At 45.8% G+C, this 18429-nt stretch overlaps 1 protein-coding gene across 7 annotated transcripts in view; it reads right to left on the bottom strand.

Annotated features, from left to right (window-relative positions):
* Positions 1–18429, bottom strand: part of enah (ENAH actin regulator) — a 231414-nt gene that overhangs the window by 48584 nt on the left and 164401 nt on the right. Inside the window, exon 1 of one of the 7 annotated variants that reach the window (XM_033020599.1) lies at positions 14681–14909. The exons of the other annotated variants lie outside the window; for them this stretch is intronic. Within the exon in view, the coding sequence (XP_032876490.1) occupies positions 14681–14745 (65 nt within the window). The 5' untranslated portion in view covers positions 14746–14909. Of the gene's footprint in view, positions 1–14680; positions 14910–18429 lie in introns of those variants that run through there. 7 annotated transcript variants of the gene reach the window in all.

An 18429-nucleotide genomic window follows, 5' to 3' on the forward strand; every position in this document is an offset into this window, starting at 1 on the left:
CTCTTGGGGAGGACCATTCTGTAATCTAATAACAGTGGGGAAGAGACTTTTTGAATCTTGTGGTACACGTTGTCAAGCTTCTGAATCTTCTGCCTGACGCAGGTATGTGGGGTAACTGGCTTCTGTAAATTGTTCCTAGTGTGTAGGATAGAACTAGTGTAGGGGTGACGGTTAGTCGGAACGGACTCGGTGGGCTGAAGGGTCTGTTTCAATGCAGCATCTCTAAACTGAGATGGCTGTAGTCAAACATTAATGACATGGACACAATCCGTGGACATGGCAGCAACAAAGATGTCTGTGGTCCACCTGCCTTTACCCAAAAACAAGAGCATAAGAATGTGTACGTGCAGACATTCAGCGAGGGCTGAACTGTCATCTGCCCGAGTCAAATAGGCTACCAAAACTCTGTGGCCAACAACAATTATCTGTATACAATACTGGAATGCAATGTATATCATAAAGATAAAGAGGTGGTATAATGCAGGTGCACTCACTGAGACTTCCCAAACAGCATCTGCTTAAGTTCTCAAAGTCAAAGTCGCCTTTATTGTCATTCAGACCTTGCGGTCTGAACGAAATTTTGTTGCCTTGCAGTCCTACATATAGTAAAAATGACAAAAGCACACAATAAACATAAATTAACATCCACCACAGTGAGTTCACTGTGATGGAAGGCAAAAGTCTTAAGTCTTTGTCTCTTCCCTTCTTCTTCTCCCTCTGCGCCGAGGCGATCCAGGCTTCAGATATTGTGACCCCGCCGGGCGATGGTAAGTAATGTCAGTCCCGCGGCTGAATCCGAGCTCCGCGAACGGGCCGGTTCAACTCCGCGGCCCGGGGTGGTTGAAGCTGCCGAAGCTGCTGCCCTCCAGTCCAGCGGACGCAGCTGTTGTTGCGGGAGCTCCAGAGAACAGGTCACCAACCTGTGACCTGCGAGCTCCCGACGATGTCGTCCACTGGGCCCGCTGCCAGCTCCGAGGCCGCCAGCTCCGCTATTAGGCCTTGGCGCAGACGGAGACGGAGACGGGGGATACGACAAGAGAAGTCGCATCCCCCCGAAGGAAGAGACCAAAAACATGTTTCTCCCCCCCCCACCCACACACACACAACCTAATAAACCAAAAATTAACTGAAACAGGACAAAAGAACAACAAAAATGAAAAAAACAGACGGACTGCAGGCGAACAGACGGACTGCAGGCGAGCCGCAGCTGCTAAGGCAGCGTCGCCTCCAGAATGTACTGTAATACCACATGGGGACACTGCAAACCACGAGCATAGGAACACAGTCTTTTATCACAGCAACAACTTTATTCATCACACATTACATTCAACAGCGTACGGCATGTTGAATACATTTCAAAATTGTTCTTTGTATTCAGATATCCCTCAAAGCAACTCATCAAGCGCAAACTAAATGCAGGTTGAAGACGAAATCTCACGTTAGAGCTGGTTATGGAATTTATCAAGAGAACAAAAAACATAGATCAAGACAGCTCAGTGCTAATCAAATATAAAACAGAAGTATTGAATCCTTTTAAGCCCCATTCTTAGTCACGTATGTGACCAAAAGGATGAAAAATTGTGGAATACATCTAATTCTGAAAGCATTACAGGCATATTGTTTTGCACTGCATATATGATTCATATTTTTTTCGGTTTACCAAGTGAAAATTTTATATGTTACTAGACCAAGGGGGGCCCGTTGGGTCCCGTCCCCTCAACATGCGGTTGCGGTGGGGGCGCGGCCTGCGGCATCACACACACACACTAACCACACCCTCCCCCCCCCCCCAACACACTCACACACTAACCACCCCGCTTGATATTATATTAATATTATTCATTTGTTCCTTTTACCCCATCCCCGCCCTATCCACTCACGTATAGCCCCCAACTCGCAGGCGCGTCTGGAGAGGGAGGCGGGGTAAGAGAGAGTGGGCAGAGACAGAGAGAGAGGGGCAGGGACAGAGAGAGAGGGGCAGGGACAGAGAGAGAAGGGCAGGCGGAGAGGGGGGGGGGGAGGGAGAGAGATAGACAGGTGGGCAGAGGGGGGAGGGGTTGCCCTGTTGGTGAGGAATGAAATTCAGTCCCTTGCAAAGGGTGACATTGAAACAGGAGATGTGGAGTCAGTATGGATAAAACTAAGGAATTGTAAGGGTAAAAAGACCCTAATGGGACTAATCTACAGGTCCCCAAACAGTAGCCTAGACATAGGGCGCAAGTTGAATCAGGAGTTAAAATTGGCATGTAGCAAAAGCAATGCTGTGGTTGTTATGGGAGATTTCAACATGCAGGTAGACGGGGAACATCAGGTTGGTACTGGACCCCAAGAAAGGGACTTTGTCGAGTGCCTTTGTGATGGATTCTTAGAACAGCTTGTATTGGAGCCTACCAGGGAAAAGGCAATTCTGGATTTAGTGTTATGTAATGAACCGGATTTGATAAAGGACCTCGAGGTTAATGAGCCATTAGGAGCCAGTGACCATAACATGGTCCGGTTTAATCTACAATTGGAGAGGGAGAAGGGTAGATCGGGGGTCTCAGTGTTGCAGTTGAATAAAGGGGACTATGGGGCTATGAGGGAGGAGCTGGCAAAAGTTGACTGGAAAGATACACTAGCAGGGACAGTAGAACAAAAATGGCAGGTGTTTCTAAGAATAATACAGAAGGTGCAGGATCAGTTCATTCCTAGGAGGAAGAAAGATTCCAAGGGGAGAAAGGGACGACCATGGCTGACAAGGGACGTCAGCGATAGTATAAAAAGTAAAGCGAAGAAGTACAACGTAGAAAAGATGGGCGGGAAGCAAGAGGATTGGGTAATGTTTAAACAGCAACAGAAGATAACCAAAAAGACAATATGGGGAGAAAAGATGAGGTACGAAGGTAAGCAAGCCAGGAATGTAAAGCTGGATAGTAAAAGCTTTTTTAGGTATGTGAAGAGAAAAAAATTAGTTAAGACCAAAGTCCAAAAAGGTGAATTTATTATGGGGAACAAGGAAATGGCAGATGAGTTGAACAGGTACTTTGGATCTGTCTTCACGAAGGAGGACACAAACAATCTTCCTGATATAGTAGTGGCCAGAGGATTTGGGGTGACGGAGGATCTGAAGGAAATCCACATTAGGCAGGTGTTGGATAGACTGATGGGACTGAAGGCTGATAAATCCCCAGGGCCTGATGGTCTGCATCAAAGGGTACTTAAGGATGTGGCTCTAGAAATCGTGGATGCATTGGTGATAATTTTCCAATGTTCTATTGACTCCAGGATCAGTTCCTGTGGATTGGAGGGTAGCTAATGTTATCCCACTTTTTAAGAAATGCGGGAGAGAGAAAACAGGGAATTATAGACCAGTTAGCTTGACATCGGTGGTGGGGAAGATGCTGGAGTCAATTATAAAAGATGAGATAGCTGAACATTTGGATAGCAGTAACAGAATCGGTCCGAGTCAGCATGGGTTTACGAAGGGGAAAACATGCTTGACTAATCTTCTAGAATTTTTTGAAGATGTAAATAGGAAAATGGACAAGGGAGAGCCAGTGGATGTAGTGTACCTGGACTTTCAGAAAGCATTGATAAGGTCCCACATAGGAGGTTGGTGGGCAAAATTGGGGCACATAGTATTGGGGGTAGAGTGCTGACATGGATAGAGAAGTGGTTGGCAGACAGGAAACAAAGAGTAGGGATTATCAGGTCCCTTTCAGAATGGCAGGCAGTGACTAGTGGGGTACCGCAAGGCTCGGTGCTGGGACCGCAGCTCTATTTACAATATACATCAATGATTTGGATGAAGGGATTCAAAGTAACATTAGAAAATTTGTAGATGACACAAAGCTGGGTGGCAGTGTGAACTGTGAGGAGGATGCTATGAGAGTGCAGGGTGACTTGGACAGGTTGGGGGAGTGGGCAGATGCATGGCAGATGAAGTTTAATGCGGATAAATGTGAGGTTATCCACTTTGGTAGCAAAAACAGGAAGGCAGATTACTATCTAAATGGCGTCAAGTTGGGAAAAGGGGAAGTACAACGGGATCTGGGGGTCCTTGTACATCAGTCTATGAAAGTAAGCATGCAGGTACAGCAGGCAGTGAAGAAAGCGAATGGCATGTTGGCCTTTATAACAAGAGGAATCAAATATAGGAGCAAAGAGGTCCTTCTGCAGTTGTACAGAGCCCTAGTGAGACCACACCTGGAGTATTGTGTGCAGTTTTGGTCCCCTAATTTGAGGAAGGACATTCTTGCTATTGAGGGAGTGCAGCATAGGTTTACAAGGTTAATTCCCGGGATGGCGGGACTGTCATATGCTGAGAGAATGGAGCAGCTGGACTTGTACACTCTGGAGTTTAGAAGGATGAGAGGGTATCTCATTAAAACATATAAGATTGTTCAGGGTTTGGACACGCTAGGGGCAGGAAACATGTTCCGATGTTGGTGGAGTCCAGAACCAGGGGCCACAGTTTAAGAATAAGGAGTAAGCCATTTAGAACGGAGACGAGGAAACACTTTTTCTCACAGAGAATGGCGAGTCTGTGGAATTCTTTGCCTCAGAGGGCGGTGGAGGCGGGTTCTCTGGATGCTTTCAAGAGAGAGCTAGATAGGGCTCTTAAAAATAGCGGAGTCAGGGGATATGGGGAGAAGGCAGGAACGGGGCACTGATTGGGGATGATCAGCCACGATCACATTGAATGGCGGTGTTGGCTCGAAGGGCAGAATGGCCTACTCCTGCACCTATTGTCTATTGTCTAAATAATGCATGAGAGAGAGAGAGAAGAAGGAAAGCAAGAGATAAAAAGGTCACTGGAGCTCAGGAGGGAGGATCCATGTGACAATGTGCGGATCATGCAGCAACTCTGGTGAGAGGCATAAGTGGCCATATTTAATGACACTGACCTTCCATCAGTTCTGAAGAAAGGTCATTTATCCAAAAAACAAAATGTTAACCGTTTCCCTCATGTAAATACACTTTGACCCATTAATTACTCCCAACATCTGCAGTGTTCTGCTTTATTTTTCCAGTTGGTCACCTACTAATAATACAATAACAGATATGTAAAAGACAGGTGATAACAAAAAAAGGCAGGTGCTGGAAATCTAAAAAAACAGAGTAGGATGGAAATATTAATCAGCTTAGTTTGCACCTGTAAGAAGAGAAACAGAGTTAATGTTTCAGGTTGAAGACCTTTCATCAGAACTAAAAGACAATGTGTATAGCTGTAAAGATCAGGTGAAACCAGGGTGACCATGGGGATAGAAACCAAGGTTATCCTGTCAATGGGAGCAGAACCGTGACAAAAGAACCTGGACAAAGGAATGTGGGAGTGGCGAACAGACATCTCCCTTCCCCCACCCTCTGTGCTTCTTTATACATTTCTTTTGTCTCCTTGTCCATTCTGACAAAAGGTCTTCATCCTGAATGATTGATTCTGTTTCTCGTCAAAACACATGCAGCATGACAAGCATGCTGAGTATTTCCAGGATTTTCAATTTTAAAGTAATGTGAGAATTTCAATTTTTGTAACGCTTCTTGAAACGAATGGAACAATTTTTAAAGGTGAATATTCGGGCTAGAAATGTAGCCTCTAATCATTGGCATGGTAACAGTTGAACTCTTGGCATGAGTTTAATTTGCAGTGAGTCAGCAATTGGATTTATTTATAGACCTCTCACAGAACGATTTTTTTTGCCTGCAGCTAGACTGATATATAACCATATAACAATTACAGCACGGAAACAGGCCATCTCGACCCTTCTAGTCCGTGCCGAACACGTATTCTCCCCTAGTCCCATATACCTGCGCTCAGACCATACCCCTCCATTCCTTTCCCGTCCATATAACTATCCAATTTATTTTTAAATGATAAAAACGAATCTGCCTCCACCACCTTCGCTGGAAGCTCATTCCACACAGCCACCACTCTCTGAGTAAAGAAGTTCCCCCTCATGTTACCCCTAAACTTCTGTCCCTTAATTCTCAAGTCATGTCCCCTTGTTTGAATCTTCCCTACTCTCAGTGGGAAAAGCTTATCCACGTCAACTCTGTCTATCCCTCTCATCATTTTAAAGACCTCTATCAAGTCCCCCCTTAACCTTCTGCGCTCCAAAGAATAAAGCCCTAACTTGTTCAACCTTTCTCTGTAACTTAATTGCTGGAACCCAGGCAACATTCTAGTAAATCTCCTCTGTACTCTCTCTATTTTGTTGACATCCTTCCTATAATTAGGCGACCAAAATTGTACACCATACTCCAGAATTGGCCTCACCAATGCCTTGTACAATTTTAACATTACATCCCAACTTCTATATTCAATGCTCTGATTTATAAAGGCCAGCACACCAAAAGCTTTCTTTACCTTTACCTTTACATGCCAAACAAATTTACAATGCTGTACAATAACTGACTAAAGGGAGCCAACACTGAGACCTTCTCTAAAGGGCTCAAATATATAATTCCCTTCCGTTCTGGACAGCTGATGAAAATATCTGAAGATGAATCCTACGAAAATCAAGCTGACCATTTGGAGCAGGCAGTGCTGAAACATTTTACTAAATCCTGATGAATAAAATATACATCAATGATTTGGATGAGAACATACAGGGCAAGATTAGAAAGTTTGCTGATGATACAAAAGTGAGTGGTTTTGCAGGGAGTGAAGATGTTTGTGAAAGATTACAGCAGGATCTGGACCTGGTGCATGGTTCCTTGAAGGTCGAATCGCAGGTAGATAAAGTGGTTAAAAAGGCTTTTGGCACTTTGGCCGTCATCAGTCAGAGTATTGAATATAGAAGTTGGGAGATCCTGTTGCAGTTGTATAAGATGTAGGTGAGACCACATTTGGAATATTGTGTTCAGTTCTGGGCACCGTGTTATAGGAAAGACTAGGCCAAGTGGGACCCGTTGGGTCCTGTCCCTTCAACGTGCAGTTGCGGGGGGGGGCGGCCTTCGGCGTCACGCACACACACACTAACCACCCACTCCTCACACACACACTAACCTCCCCCCCCCCCTTGATATTATATTAATATTATTCATTTGCTCCTTTTACCCCATTCCCCGTCCTATCCACTCAAGCATACCCCCCAACTGCGCAGGCATGGCTAGAGAGGGGGGGGGGGGGATAGCGAGGGAGAGGGTGAGGGGGTAGAGAGGGAGGGAGAGGGGATAGAGAGGGAGAGGGAGGGGGTAAAGATTGAGGGGCGGGGGGGCCGTGGCGTCACAGGGAAGGGCTGTTTCCCGAACGCAATACTCCGCCGGGGGGCAGAGACGGAGGGGGGGCAGAGAGGGAGGGGGGGGCAGAGAGGGAGGGGGGGGCAGAGAGGGAGGGGGGGGCATAGAGGGAGGGGGTGGCAGAGAGGGAGGGGGTGGCAGAGAGGGAGGGGGTGGCAGAGAGGATGGGGGGGCAGAGAGGGAGGGGGGGCATAGAGGGAGGGGGTGGCAGAGAGGGAGGGGGTGGCAGAGAGGGAGGGGGTGGCAGAGAGGGAGGGGGTGGCAGATCGTGGCTTCCGCGAGGGGAAGCCCACCCACCCGCGTAACCGACGATCGAGCGGGGGAGACGGATGTCGTCCCCCTTGATGGCCAGAGATCGCCAGGCGGGATCCGGATCACCAGCGAGGAAAAGGCATCAAGATTCCCCGTGTCCCTGCGATCGAAGCGCTCTGGAGTTCCGAAGCGTCTGGGGTGCTCGGGAGCTTTCGCGAGCTGCAGTACAGAGTCCACTTGCTCATTCTTTCTGCGTCTTTTGAAGAACCGGAGGGGGGGAGGGGGAGGTGACGTCGCTCCCTGCACGTGGAACATAGGGCAGCAGGCCGCGAGGAGCAGAACCATTGTGACGTCCTCAGCGAGACCATCTTGTTTATTTTCCAAGTTATTTGAAATTTTTGAACATTTTCATAAATAACTCGAGTAATAATACATGAAATTTTCGGATAAGGCGATTTGTGTCATCACGGCATAAATCACTATCGGAATATGTAAACATTTCACCATCAGCGAGTCGTGTTTTCGAGGAGATGTGAAAGCACACAAGCATCACACACACGCAAATACACACACATCCAAGATCAGAGTTTTATAAGTATGAAGATATAGTCAAGCTGGAAATGGTACAGAAAAGATTTACGAGGATGTTGCCAGGACTAGAGGGTGTGAGCTATAGCGGGAAGTTGAGTAAGCTGGGTCTCTATTCCTTGGAGCGCAGGAGGATGAGGGGTGATCTTATAGAGGTGTACAAAATCATGAGAGGAATAGATCGGGTAGATGCACAGAGTCTCATGCCCAGAGTAGGGGAATTGAGGACCAGAGGACATAGGTTCAATGTTAAGGAGAAAAGATTTAACAGGAGTCGGTGGGGGGACTTTTTCACACAAAGGGTGGTGGGTGTATGGAACAAGCTGCCAGAGGAGGTAGTTGAGGCTGGGACTATCCCATCATTTAAGAAACAGTTAGACTAGTACATGGATAGGACAGGTTGGGAGGGATATGGACCAAGCGCAGGCAAGTGGGACTAATGTAGCTGGGACATTGTTGGCCGATGTGGGCAAGTTGGGCCGAAGGGCCTGTTTGCACACTCTATACCAAGTGTATGATGCACAATGGTTATATTTTATTCATTAGACCTTCCATTTATATTCCACAAAAGGCAACAACACTGCGCTAGAAGTTGAATACAGAGAAGACTTGGTGATGACAAGAAGTCTCCAACTATCCAGTGAACCCAATGGTGTACGCAACATCCCAGTTGCTTCATGGTCACCATCATTAATAATGCCTGGGCAAATAATGGCATATTAGATGTGACAGAAGGCAGGTCAGAGATGTTGCACTGCTGATCAGGTAGAGTATCATTGCAAGACTTGGGGAGGATATCCTGAAAGGATTGGACAATTAGCCCATATTTAGTTTTGTTTCTTTTTGTGTCTATCTTTAGTTTAGTTTAGAGAGACAGCATGGAAACAGGCCCTTCAGCTCACCAAGTTTGCGCCGATCAACGATCCCCGCACAGTAACACTATCCTACACACATTAGGAACAATTCACAATTATACCTAGCCAATTATCCTACAGAACCTGTACGTCTTTGGCGTGTGGGAGGAAACCGGAGATCCCGGAGAAAATCCACGCAGATCACGGGGGGAACGTACAAATTCTGTACAAATAGTACCCATAGTCAGGATCAAACCTGGGTTCTGGCGCTGTAAGGCAGCAACTCTACCGCTGCGCCACCATGCCACCCCTTGTGTAGAATTCAGGGAGAAGAAAGGAGTGGTCACTTCGATGGGGTTACACTGTAGACCTCCCTATAGGGTGATTAGAAGGGCCAAATGGAGCCATGACATGTCATTGGCAAGTTGGATTAAAGAAAATCCCAAGGCTTTTCACATGCATGTTGAAAACAAGAGGATAACCCAGGAGAAGATAGAACCTCTCAAGGATAAAGGAAGATAGTTATGCTTGGAGTCGGAGGATGAAGATGAAGCCCTAAAGTAGTATCATGTGCCTGTATTCACCGAGAAGGACTTGGAGGAAAGCAAAATGTGTGGAGAATACAAATATACTAGGTCAGTTTGAGATCGAGGAGGAGGTGGCGCTAATATTCTTAAAGGTATTAAGGTGGGTAAGTCCCCTGGGCCTAATGGTTATGAAGGAATGCAAGAGAGGAGATTGTGGAGTCCTTGACGAGGATTTTTTTCTCTTTTCTAGCCTCAGGCAAGGTCCTGGAGGACTGGAGCGTGGCCAATGATGTCCCTTTGTTAAGAAGGGAAGTAGAGAGAATCCAGGGAAATGTAGGCCAGTGAGCCTCATGTCAGTGGTTAGGGAATCTATTGGAGAGAATTCTTCGAGATAGGATTGACTTCCATTCGGCTTTGTACATCGCAGGTCATCTCTTACTAACTTGATTTAGTTTTTTGTGGAAGTGACAAAGGAGATTGATGAAGATAGGGCAGTGGTTTCTCATGTTAGGTTGATGCAGTAGATTAAGATGCACGAGATTCACAGTGACTTGGTCATATGGATTCAGAACTGACTTATTGACAGAAGACAGAGGGTTGTTGTGGAAGGAAGATATTCTGGGTGGAGGTCCATATACCAATGAGGTTCTGCAGGGATCTGTGCTAGGTTCTCTGGCAACCACAGTGAGTGTAAGAGTCAGGAAGTCATGATGCAGCTCTATAAGACTGGATCGGCCGCATTCGGAGTACTGCGTACAGTGCTCATCACCCCATTACAGGAAGAATGACTTGAGTGGGCGCAGAGAAGGTTGACCAGAATGTTGCCTGGATTGGAGGGTTTCAACCACAAGCAGAGGTTGAATAAACTTGGATTGTTTTCTCTTGCACGTCGGAGGTTGAGGGGAGACTTGATAGAAGTATTATGAGCGGCATAGATTAGTTGGACAATCAGAACCTTTTCTCCCCAGGGTGGAAATATCTAACACTAGGGGGTATAGCTAAGAAGTTAGTCGGGGATAATTTAATAGAGATGTGCAGGGGCATGTTTTGTTTACAGAGAGAGTGGTGGGTGCCTGGAACACATTGCCAGGACTGTTGGTGAAGGCAGATACGATAGTGGCGTTTAAGAGGCTTTTAATAGGCACTTGGAAGTGCAGGAAGTTCAGCTTGTCATCATGTTCGGCACAAACATTGTGGGTGGAAGGACCAGCTTCCATGCTGTACTATTCTATGTGCTGCAAGGTACTTCTGCTCTACAACACTCGCCAGGGCCTTGCCATTCACCTGCTCTGGTTTGACTTCCCAAAATGAAAACCTCACACTTATCTGCATTAAGCTCAATTAACCATTCCTCGGTCCACTTGACTAGCTGATCAATGACCTGCTGTAATTTTTGATAATCATCTTCACTCTCTACTATACCACCAACGTATTATGCATGCCTTGTACATTCTCATCCAAATGATCAATATAGATGACAAACAGCAACCGGCCCAGCACTGCTTGTCACAGGCCTCCAGTCTAAAATACAAACCTACCAGCACTCTCTGCTTTCTTTTATGAAGCTAATTCTCTATCCAGTTGACTGTCTCTCCCTGGATCTCATGTGATCTAATCTTCCAGTGCAGCCCATCATTGCCTTACCGAAGTCCATACCTTTTTGGTTACTTCTTCAAAAAACAAATAAATATGCAATAAGCAATAATACAATAAATGATCAGTTATACCAGGTAACCAGATTATAATAATGCAAGCTGAAGTTCTACAAAGTTCATCGTTGTTCTGTTGAGAAAGAGTTGTGCTGTGTGGTTCAAGAACCTGATGGTAAGAAACTCTTCTTATATTTGGAGATAACGATTCTCAAGCTCCTATACTTTCTTCCCGATAACGGCGGGGTGAGAGTGCGGCCAGGGTGCTGTGGATCTTTGATGATATTTGTTGCCTCTGAGCCAGCACTTTTCATAGATCCCTTTGACAGGGGGAAGGTCAGATCCATGATGGATTGAGCAATGCCATTCACATTTTACAACCTCTTACATTCTTGGGAGTCAAGAGCAATTGACGTCCATGTTGGACAGGCCCTTTAGAGTCACCAAACCACGCAGTGCAGGGCTCTCGCTTAACTTTTTTTCCCTGTTGCCAGCCGGGCAACCTTGGCAGCTTTTTAGGTTGCCAAATTACAGTTTAGGTGGTCATTTAAGATGGCTTGCATGACGCGTGCGATAATGTGCTCGGACGAAGTGCGTAGATACCAGTCGGAATTATACTCAATGAAGCATTCACATATTATTTCTCCTTCAAATAAAGTCACAAACTAAACATATTCATCAATCAACACATGATATATCCCACAATGACATGCAGCAAAATTATAAGACAGTATCTCAACTCTTTTTACACATTGCAATTAATGCAATTTCTATTAGTTCTTTCCACTTCCAAACAAAAATGTGGTTGGATTATTCAGCGTATGATCAACCTGTGTCAATAAATCCTGGACCATAGTAACATATATGCATACGTATAGTTGTGAATGTTGCTCATTAAATAACTACAGTACTGATACTGCATATTAAGAGCATTGATTTGCCGTTAAAATGAATTCTGTAATAACGTGTCAACGGTGTCAACATCAGTGCGGGATGGAGAGGAGGGGGGGGAGAGACAGAGAGAGAGAGAGAGACAGAGAGAGAGACAGAGACAGAGAGAGACAGAGAGAGACAGAGAGACACAGAGAGAGACAGAGAGAGAGAGAGAGTGAGAGATAGTGAGAGAGAGAGAGAGAGAGAGAGCGAGAGAGAGCGAGAGAGAGCGAGAGAGAGAGCGAGAGAGAGAGAGAGAGCGAGAGAGCGAGCGAGAGAGCGAGAGAGCGATTTGGCCGTTGGGATTTCCTCGCAACCGCCTCCCTCCTCCGCTAGCCAACGGCAAGGTGCGGGGCCGAGCGGTGTAGCTCAAAGATCCTATAGCTACAGGATCTGTGGTGCAGCTGCTTCAGAAGTGTCGCAGCGAATGACGGGTCCCACACAGCGGCCGCGGCCGCGACAGTGGCTCCATCTCCTCCTCCTCCTCCCTGATAGCGGCCGCTGCTTGCAAACCCGCTAACGGCGCGTTAAAAAAAAAAACCTCCCGCACGCCGAGGGGAGAGGTTTTTTTTTTTTAAAAGCGCCGTTAGCGGGTTTGCAAGCAGCGGCCCTTATCAGGGCGGACGGGGGGCGGGAGGAGGAGGAGATGGAGCCGGAGCTGCTGTCGCGGCTGTTGCTGCTGCTGTGCGGGGCCCGTCATTCGCTGCGACCATTCCTCACCACGCACCTAGTATCTCTCCCAATAAAGCCGTCACCACCGACACAAAACGTTGCGTTCCTTTTCTCCAGAGATGTTGCCTGACCCGCGGAGTTCTCCAGTTTTTTGTGTCTATCTTCAGTACAAACCAGTATCTGGTTGCCAAGCCGGGCAAAATGACTCGGTGTTTAGGTTGCCCGGCGGCGCTTTGAGTGGTCAGTGGCATCCGGGCAACCGTTAATTTTTCGAGCCCTGCCATGATACAAGTCAGTATGCTCTCAAACAGAAAATGACCTTTGGGTGGTGAAATAAACATCTGAGAGCTTATGTGCTCTGTCCATTTAAAAAAAACAGCCAAGTGAGAAAGAAAACATCAAACTACAGTGTGGAAACCATCAAGTTGATTAAACAGCAGAGCCAGACTATGGCCTGTGGTTATCTACCGTATTTCCCGGCAACGAAAACACTATTTTTTACCCAAAAATAAGGCACGAAAATGTACCTGCATCTTAGAGGCCAAAGGTTAGGTTGTTAACCAAGAAAGATAGACTTGGCTATCCCTCAGTCTGGCCCGGGTCAGCACGGGAAGGAGCGTTGAGAAGGAGGGGGTCGGGGATCATGGCAGCAACTCACTCACCCACCGCTGCTGCGGCGCTCCGGGCACAGAGCCACCGCATTGTGGACGGGAAGGGAAGTAGAGGGCTGTGAGCGGCCGCCAGGAACGGACAGTGGAACCGGCTACCACCTCAGTGCCTTCTTCTGACCCGCCCGCCAGCCACGTTATCCTTCGGCACAGGCGCAACCGGTGGAGGTGGTGGTTGGTGGGTAGCTACTGGGTGAAAGGCTGGTTGCTCCGTCCCGGGCTCTCTCTCTCTCTCTCTCTCTATTAGTCCCGGGCAGGCGACCTGGGCGCTACAGCCAGTCCCGGGGCAGGCGACCTGGGAACTGCAGCCAGTCCCGGGGCACGCAGGCGATGTTGCCGAACCCTGGACTAAACCAAACATTTGATCCTGTCCCGCCATCCTTTTCTCAAAATTTAGCAACTTAAATTGGAGGTGCTTCTGCGACACAGGTGCGTTTTTATTGCCGGGAAAAATTGTAGTTATTTTAATCAGTCTGCAATTGAGTCTCGTTTTGCCAATATTCTCATCTCGCAAAGATTATATAGGTAACTGCTCCAGTCTTTGCAGACAAAAGGCCACTTGGCATTGTAAGTCAAAACAACAAACTGAAGTGAGACATAGTGACCAAAACTGCTCTTCAAAGTCTCCATATCATTCCCATATGAGAGCGACCAGACTGGTTGTACAATCTGGCTGAATTCTCCTCAATTAATTGTTAAAACTGTCAGTACATTAGGAACATTTCCAATGAAAACCCATAGATTTGAAGATCAGTTCTGTTTGTCTCTCCGTGGGTGCTGTCTGAACTGCTGGATTGTTCCTGTATTTTCTCTGGGTTTTTTTATTTTAAAGCATTTAACTCATCAGGAAAGGTTTACTATTGGTTCAGATCCAGGATAACTTAGATTGTGCAATAAAGTGTCCCTCATGATGTGCACATCACTGGCAATGCCAGCACCTATGTTCACTCCAATTACTTTGAACTGAAGAGGCAGTAAAGAGTCAACCAATTTTTATGTGACTCCAGACCTATCACAATTATAGGCACAAAGTACTAGAGTGACTCAGCTGGTCAGGCAGCATCTCTGAAAAAAGGATGAGTGACGTTTCGGAAAAAACATCCATTTTCTCCACAGATGTTGCCTGACACACTGGGTTTCTCCAGAACTTTGTGTCTATCTTTGGTATAAACCAGCAACTGCTGTTCCTTTCTACGCACCACAATTACGTTCAGCAAATTTCCTTCCCTGAAAGATTTTAGTTATATCTTATTGAGCAATATTGAAAATAATTTAGCTTCTTCATAAATGAACAATAAGCATCTCATTGTACTCACTGTAAAAGCTGCCTGACATCTGGACCCATTGCCCGGCGACACAGATTGTTGTCCAACACCTTCATGGCTGCTACCTTGCACAGGTTCTAAACCAAAACTGAACTGAGTCCTTTTATATTTTTCCAACGCGAGTCGCTGGCAGATGACACACGCTGAATTTATAGCCCACATTTCAGTAGAGTGCTGCAAGTGCCTGAATGAAGTTCCTGCCTGTCAAAGAGCTATTTCAAACCTCACCATTTCACACTAACACAGAGGTCAGATTACTAACCTGGCTGCCACACTGATAAACTGAATTACATCATTGATAAAAACAGTCACAGTCAAAGCACGACAAAATTAAACATGACGCACACACACCAACATCACAGGAGGAGAACTAGAACACAACACCAAGCAGCATAAAAGATTGTCATTGCAGAAGCTTCTTAATAAAACATAGAACACTTCAGCACAGAATCCAGCCTTTTAACTCATGATGTCCGTGCTGACCATGAAGCAGAACTAAACTTTCAATCCATTTTCTGCACGTGCTCATCTAAATGACTCTTAAACATCACTATCGTATCTGCTTCTACAAACCACCCAGGATTCCACGCTGGTAAAACGGTTCTGACTGTCCGCCCTATCTGTGCCTCACATCATTTTCAGAACATTCCATCAGGTCACCCCCCACCCACCAATGTTCCAGAAAAAACAATACACATTTGTCAACCTTTCCTTACAGTAATACTCTCTAATCCAGTTAATATTGTGCTGAACAACTTTGGCGTAATGCAATGCTAAAAGGTTGGTTGTTGCGTTACAAACTTCTTGTAATGCAACAACCCGAACTAAGTGCAATACTCCAACTATGTCCTAACCAAAGTTTTATGGCTACCTGACTCTTGTACTTCATGCCCCAATCAATGAAGGCAAGCATGCCGTACATCATCTTCACCATCCTATCTACATGTGCTACCACCTTCAGGGAGCTATGGACTTGTGCCCCAAGATCCCTCTACATATCAATGATAGACAGATAGATAAATACTTTATTAATCCCTTGCTCAGGATAATTCAGATTACTTGCAGCACGCCAATAAAAGTAAGACACCACATTAAAAAAGAACTGAACATAAAACATAAAAACATCCCCCCATAATGGTTCCCACTGTGAGGGAAGGCACAAAGTCCAGTCCTTTGCCCTTGTTCACCCATGGTCGGGCCTATTGAGTACTGATATTTACAGCATACCTCTTGCATTTGACTTCCCAAAATGCACCACCTCAAACCTGTCCGGATCAAACTGCATTTCCCAATTATCTCCCATATTTCCTGATACCTCCTTCGAGAACATTCCTCACTATCTACAATTCCAACAATTTTGTCTCTGAAGTGCAATATACAAAGCCAACCAAAGGAATAAAATATTGAACTTTTGCAGGCCTATTTCATCGATCTGAAGGGTCCTAACCCGAAATGTCGTCAGTACATTTCCCTCAACATGCTGCCTGACTTGCCGAGTTCTTTCAGTAGTTTGCCCTTAGCTCAAGATTCCAGCATAGAGTCAGACAACACAAAAACAGGTCCTTCAGCTCGACTTGTCCATGCAGACGAAGATGCCCATTTGGGCTAGTACCATTTGCTCGTGTTTGGCCTATATATTCCTCTAAACCGTACTTATCCACGTACATTTCCAAATGTCTTTTAAGTGATATTATGAAAGCTGTCTCAACTACCTCCTCTAACATTCCATATATGGGATCGTTCCATATACATTCCCCCTCTGCGTGAAAAAGTAGGCCCTCAGGTTCGTGTTAAATATTTCCCCTCTCACCGTAAACCTGTGCCTTTGATTCCCCAGCCTTGGAGAAAAGACTCTCTGCATTCACCCTATCTAGGCACCTCGTGATTTTATATGATCACCTCTCTATCTCCTACGCTGCAGAGAAGAAAGTCTTTCCGACCGATCCGCTCCTCTCCCTGTAACCCAGTCTTCTCAAGTCATGCAACATCCTTGTAAATCTTTTCTGCACTCTTTCCGTTTAATAGATCTTTCCTGCAGCTAGGTGAATAAAACCAAACACAATACTCCCAAGCGCAGCCTCACCAACGAGGTAAGACTTCATCTGCTATCTCTTGTGTCTTTAGGAGTTTTAAAGACAGCCACCACAACAATCTCCAGAAAAGTTCAGAATGTGTCAAATATTTTCTCTAAATATTGCTGTAAGCTAGGTTTCTTCCAGAGCTCAGAGCAAATAGTCTGAAGAAGGGTCTCAACCCGAAACATCGCCTATTCCTTCTCTCCATAGATGCTGCCTCACCCGCTGAGCTTCTCCAGCATTTTTGTCTACCTTCGATTTTTCCAGCATCTGCAGTTCTTTCTTAAACAAAGCAAATAGTGGGATCAGTCGGGTTCATTAATATAATTACTGTATTATGTTATCTGCTCAATGTGCAGTCTGTCCCATTCTTGCAAATGAGCTATTAACCCATATGAAGCAATTGTCTTGGCTCTGAATTTGACTGATCTTTGTTCTCAATTTCCATCATTGTTACAATTGCTATCAAAAGGGTCACCTTGTGTACTGCCGTTCTGAAAAAATCTTGCAGATCAATTATCACGTAATCAGCTTTAACAGACAGAAAATCATCCTCCACACATCTTTCCCAGATCATTTTCATAGAATAAATTAATTCTAGGATCATTAAGCTACTCCCACTTTATCATCATAGAGCTCCTTAATACTACTAGGATAAATAAGGAGCGAGAAATGTGAGGGCTGTACCAATATAATGATGATTTGGTGTAGGAAGGAACTGCAGATGTGTATGAAAGATCTGCAAACGCTGGTTTACACCGGTTAGACACAAAATGCTGGAGTAACTTAGCGGGACAAGCAGCATCTCTGGAGAAAAGGAATAGGTGACGTTTCGGGTCGAAGCCCTTCTTTTTACACAGAGAGTGGTGAATCTGTGGAATTCTCTGCCACAGAAGGTAGTTGAGGCCAGTTCATTGGCTATATTTAAGAGGGTTAGATGTGGCTCTTGTGGCTAAAGGGATCAGGGGGTATGGAGAGAAGGCAGGGATGGGATACTGAGTTGGATGATCAGCCATGATCATATTGAATGGCGGTGCAGGCTCGAAGGGCCGAATGGCCTACTCCTGCACCTATTTTCTATGTTTCTATGTTTCAGACTCAAAAGACGATTTTGCACAGATTGGGAACATTTGGAAACAGAGTCTAATGAAAATTTGGAGCAGATTGGTGACATGAGAGGAAAGTCAGGAAAAGAAAACAATGTTACAGTCCAGGGGCTGCTGAAGACAGTGTGCAGATCAGTGCCCAGGGAAGGATAGGTGCCAGGATTAAGGGCAAGGTCAGTGAAAGGGGCTTTGTTAGAATTCATTTTCATGAGATTATTGTAAAGCCAGCATTCACTGCCCATCCTTAATTGCTCTCACAGCCTATGTGCCACCTTCATCAAACACAAAAGCTAGTGAAGGTTCCTCCACAATGCTGCTGGGGAGGAGGTTCCAGGATTTGGATTCCATTTTAATAAAGCACAGGCAATCTATTTTCTAAGCCAGGACAGCATACGATTTGGAGAGCAGCCTGCAAGTGGCAGTGCTTCCATGCGCCTTTTCCTCTTGACAGTGGTAGAGCATTTGTAGAGCATCGAGTACAGTAACCACAATGGGTTTTGGGGGAAGTACACACTGCAACCACGGTAGGCTAGTGATAGGATAGAATGATTTTTTGAGG

Source organism: Amblyraja radiata, chromosome 5 (assembly GCF_010909765.2).
Source record: "Amblyraja radiata isolate CabotCenter1 chromosome 5, sAmbRad1.1.pri, whole genome shotgun sequence".
Classification (NCBI taxonomy): domain Eukaryota; kingdom Metazoa; phylum Chordata; class Chondrichthyes; order Rajiformes; family Rajidae; genus Amblyraja; species Amblyraja radiata.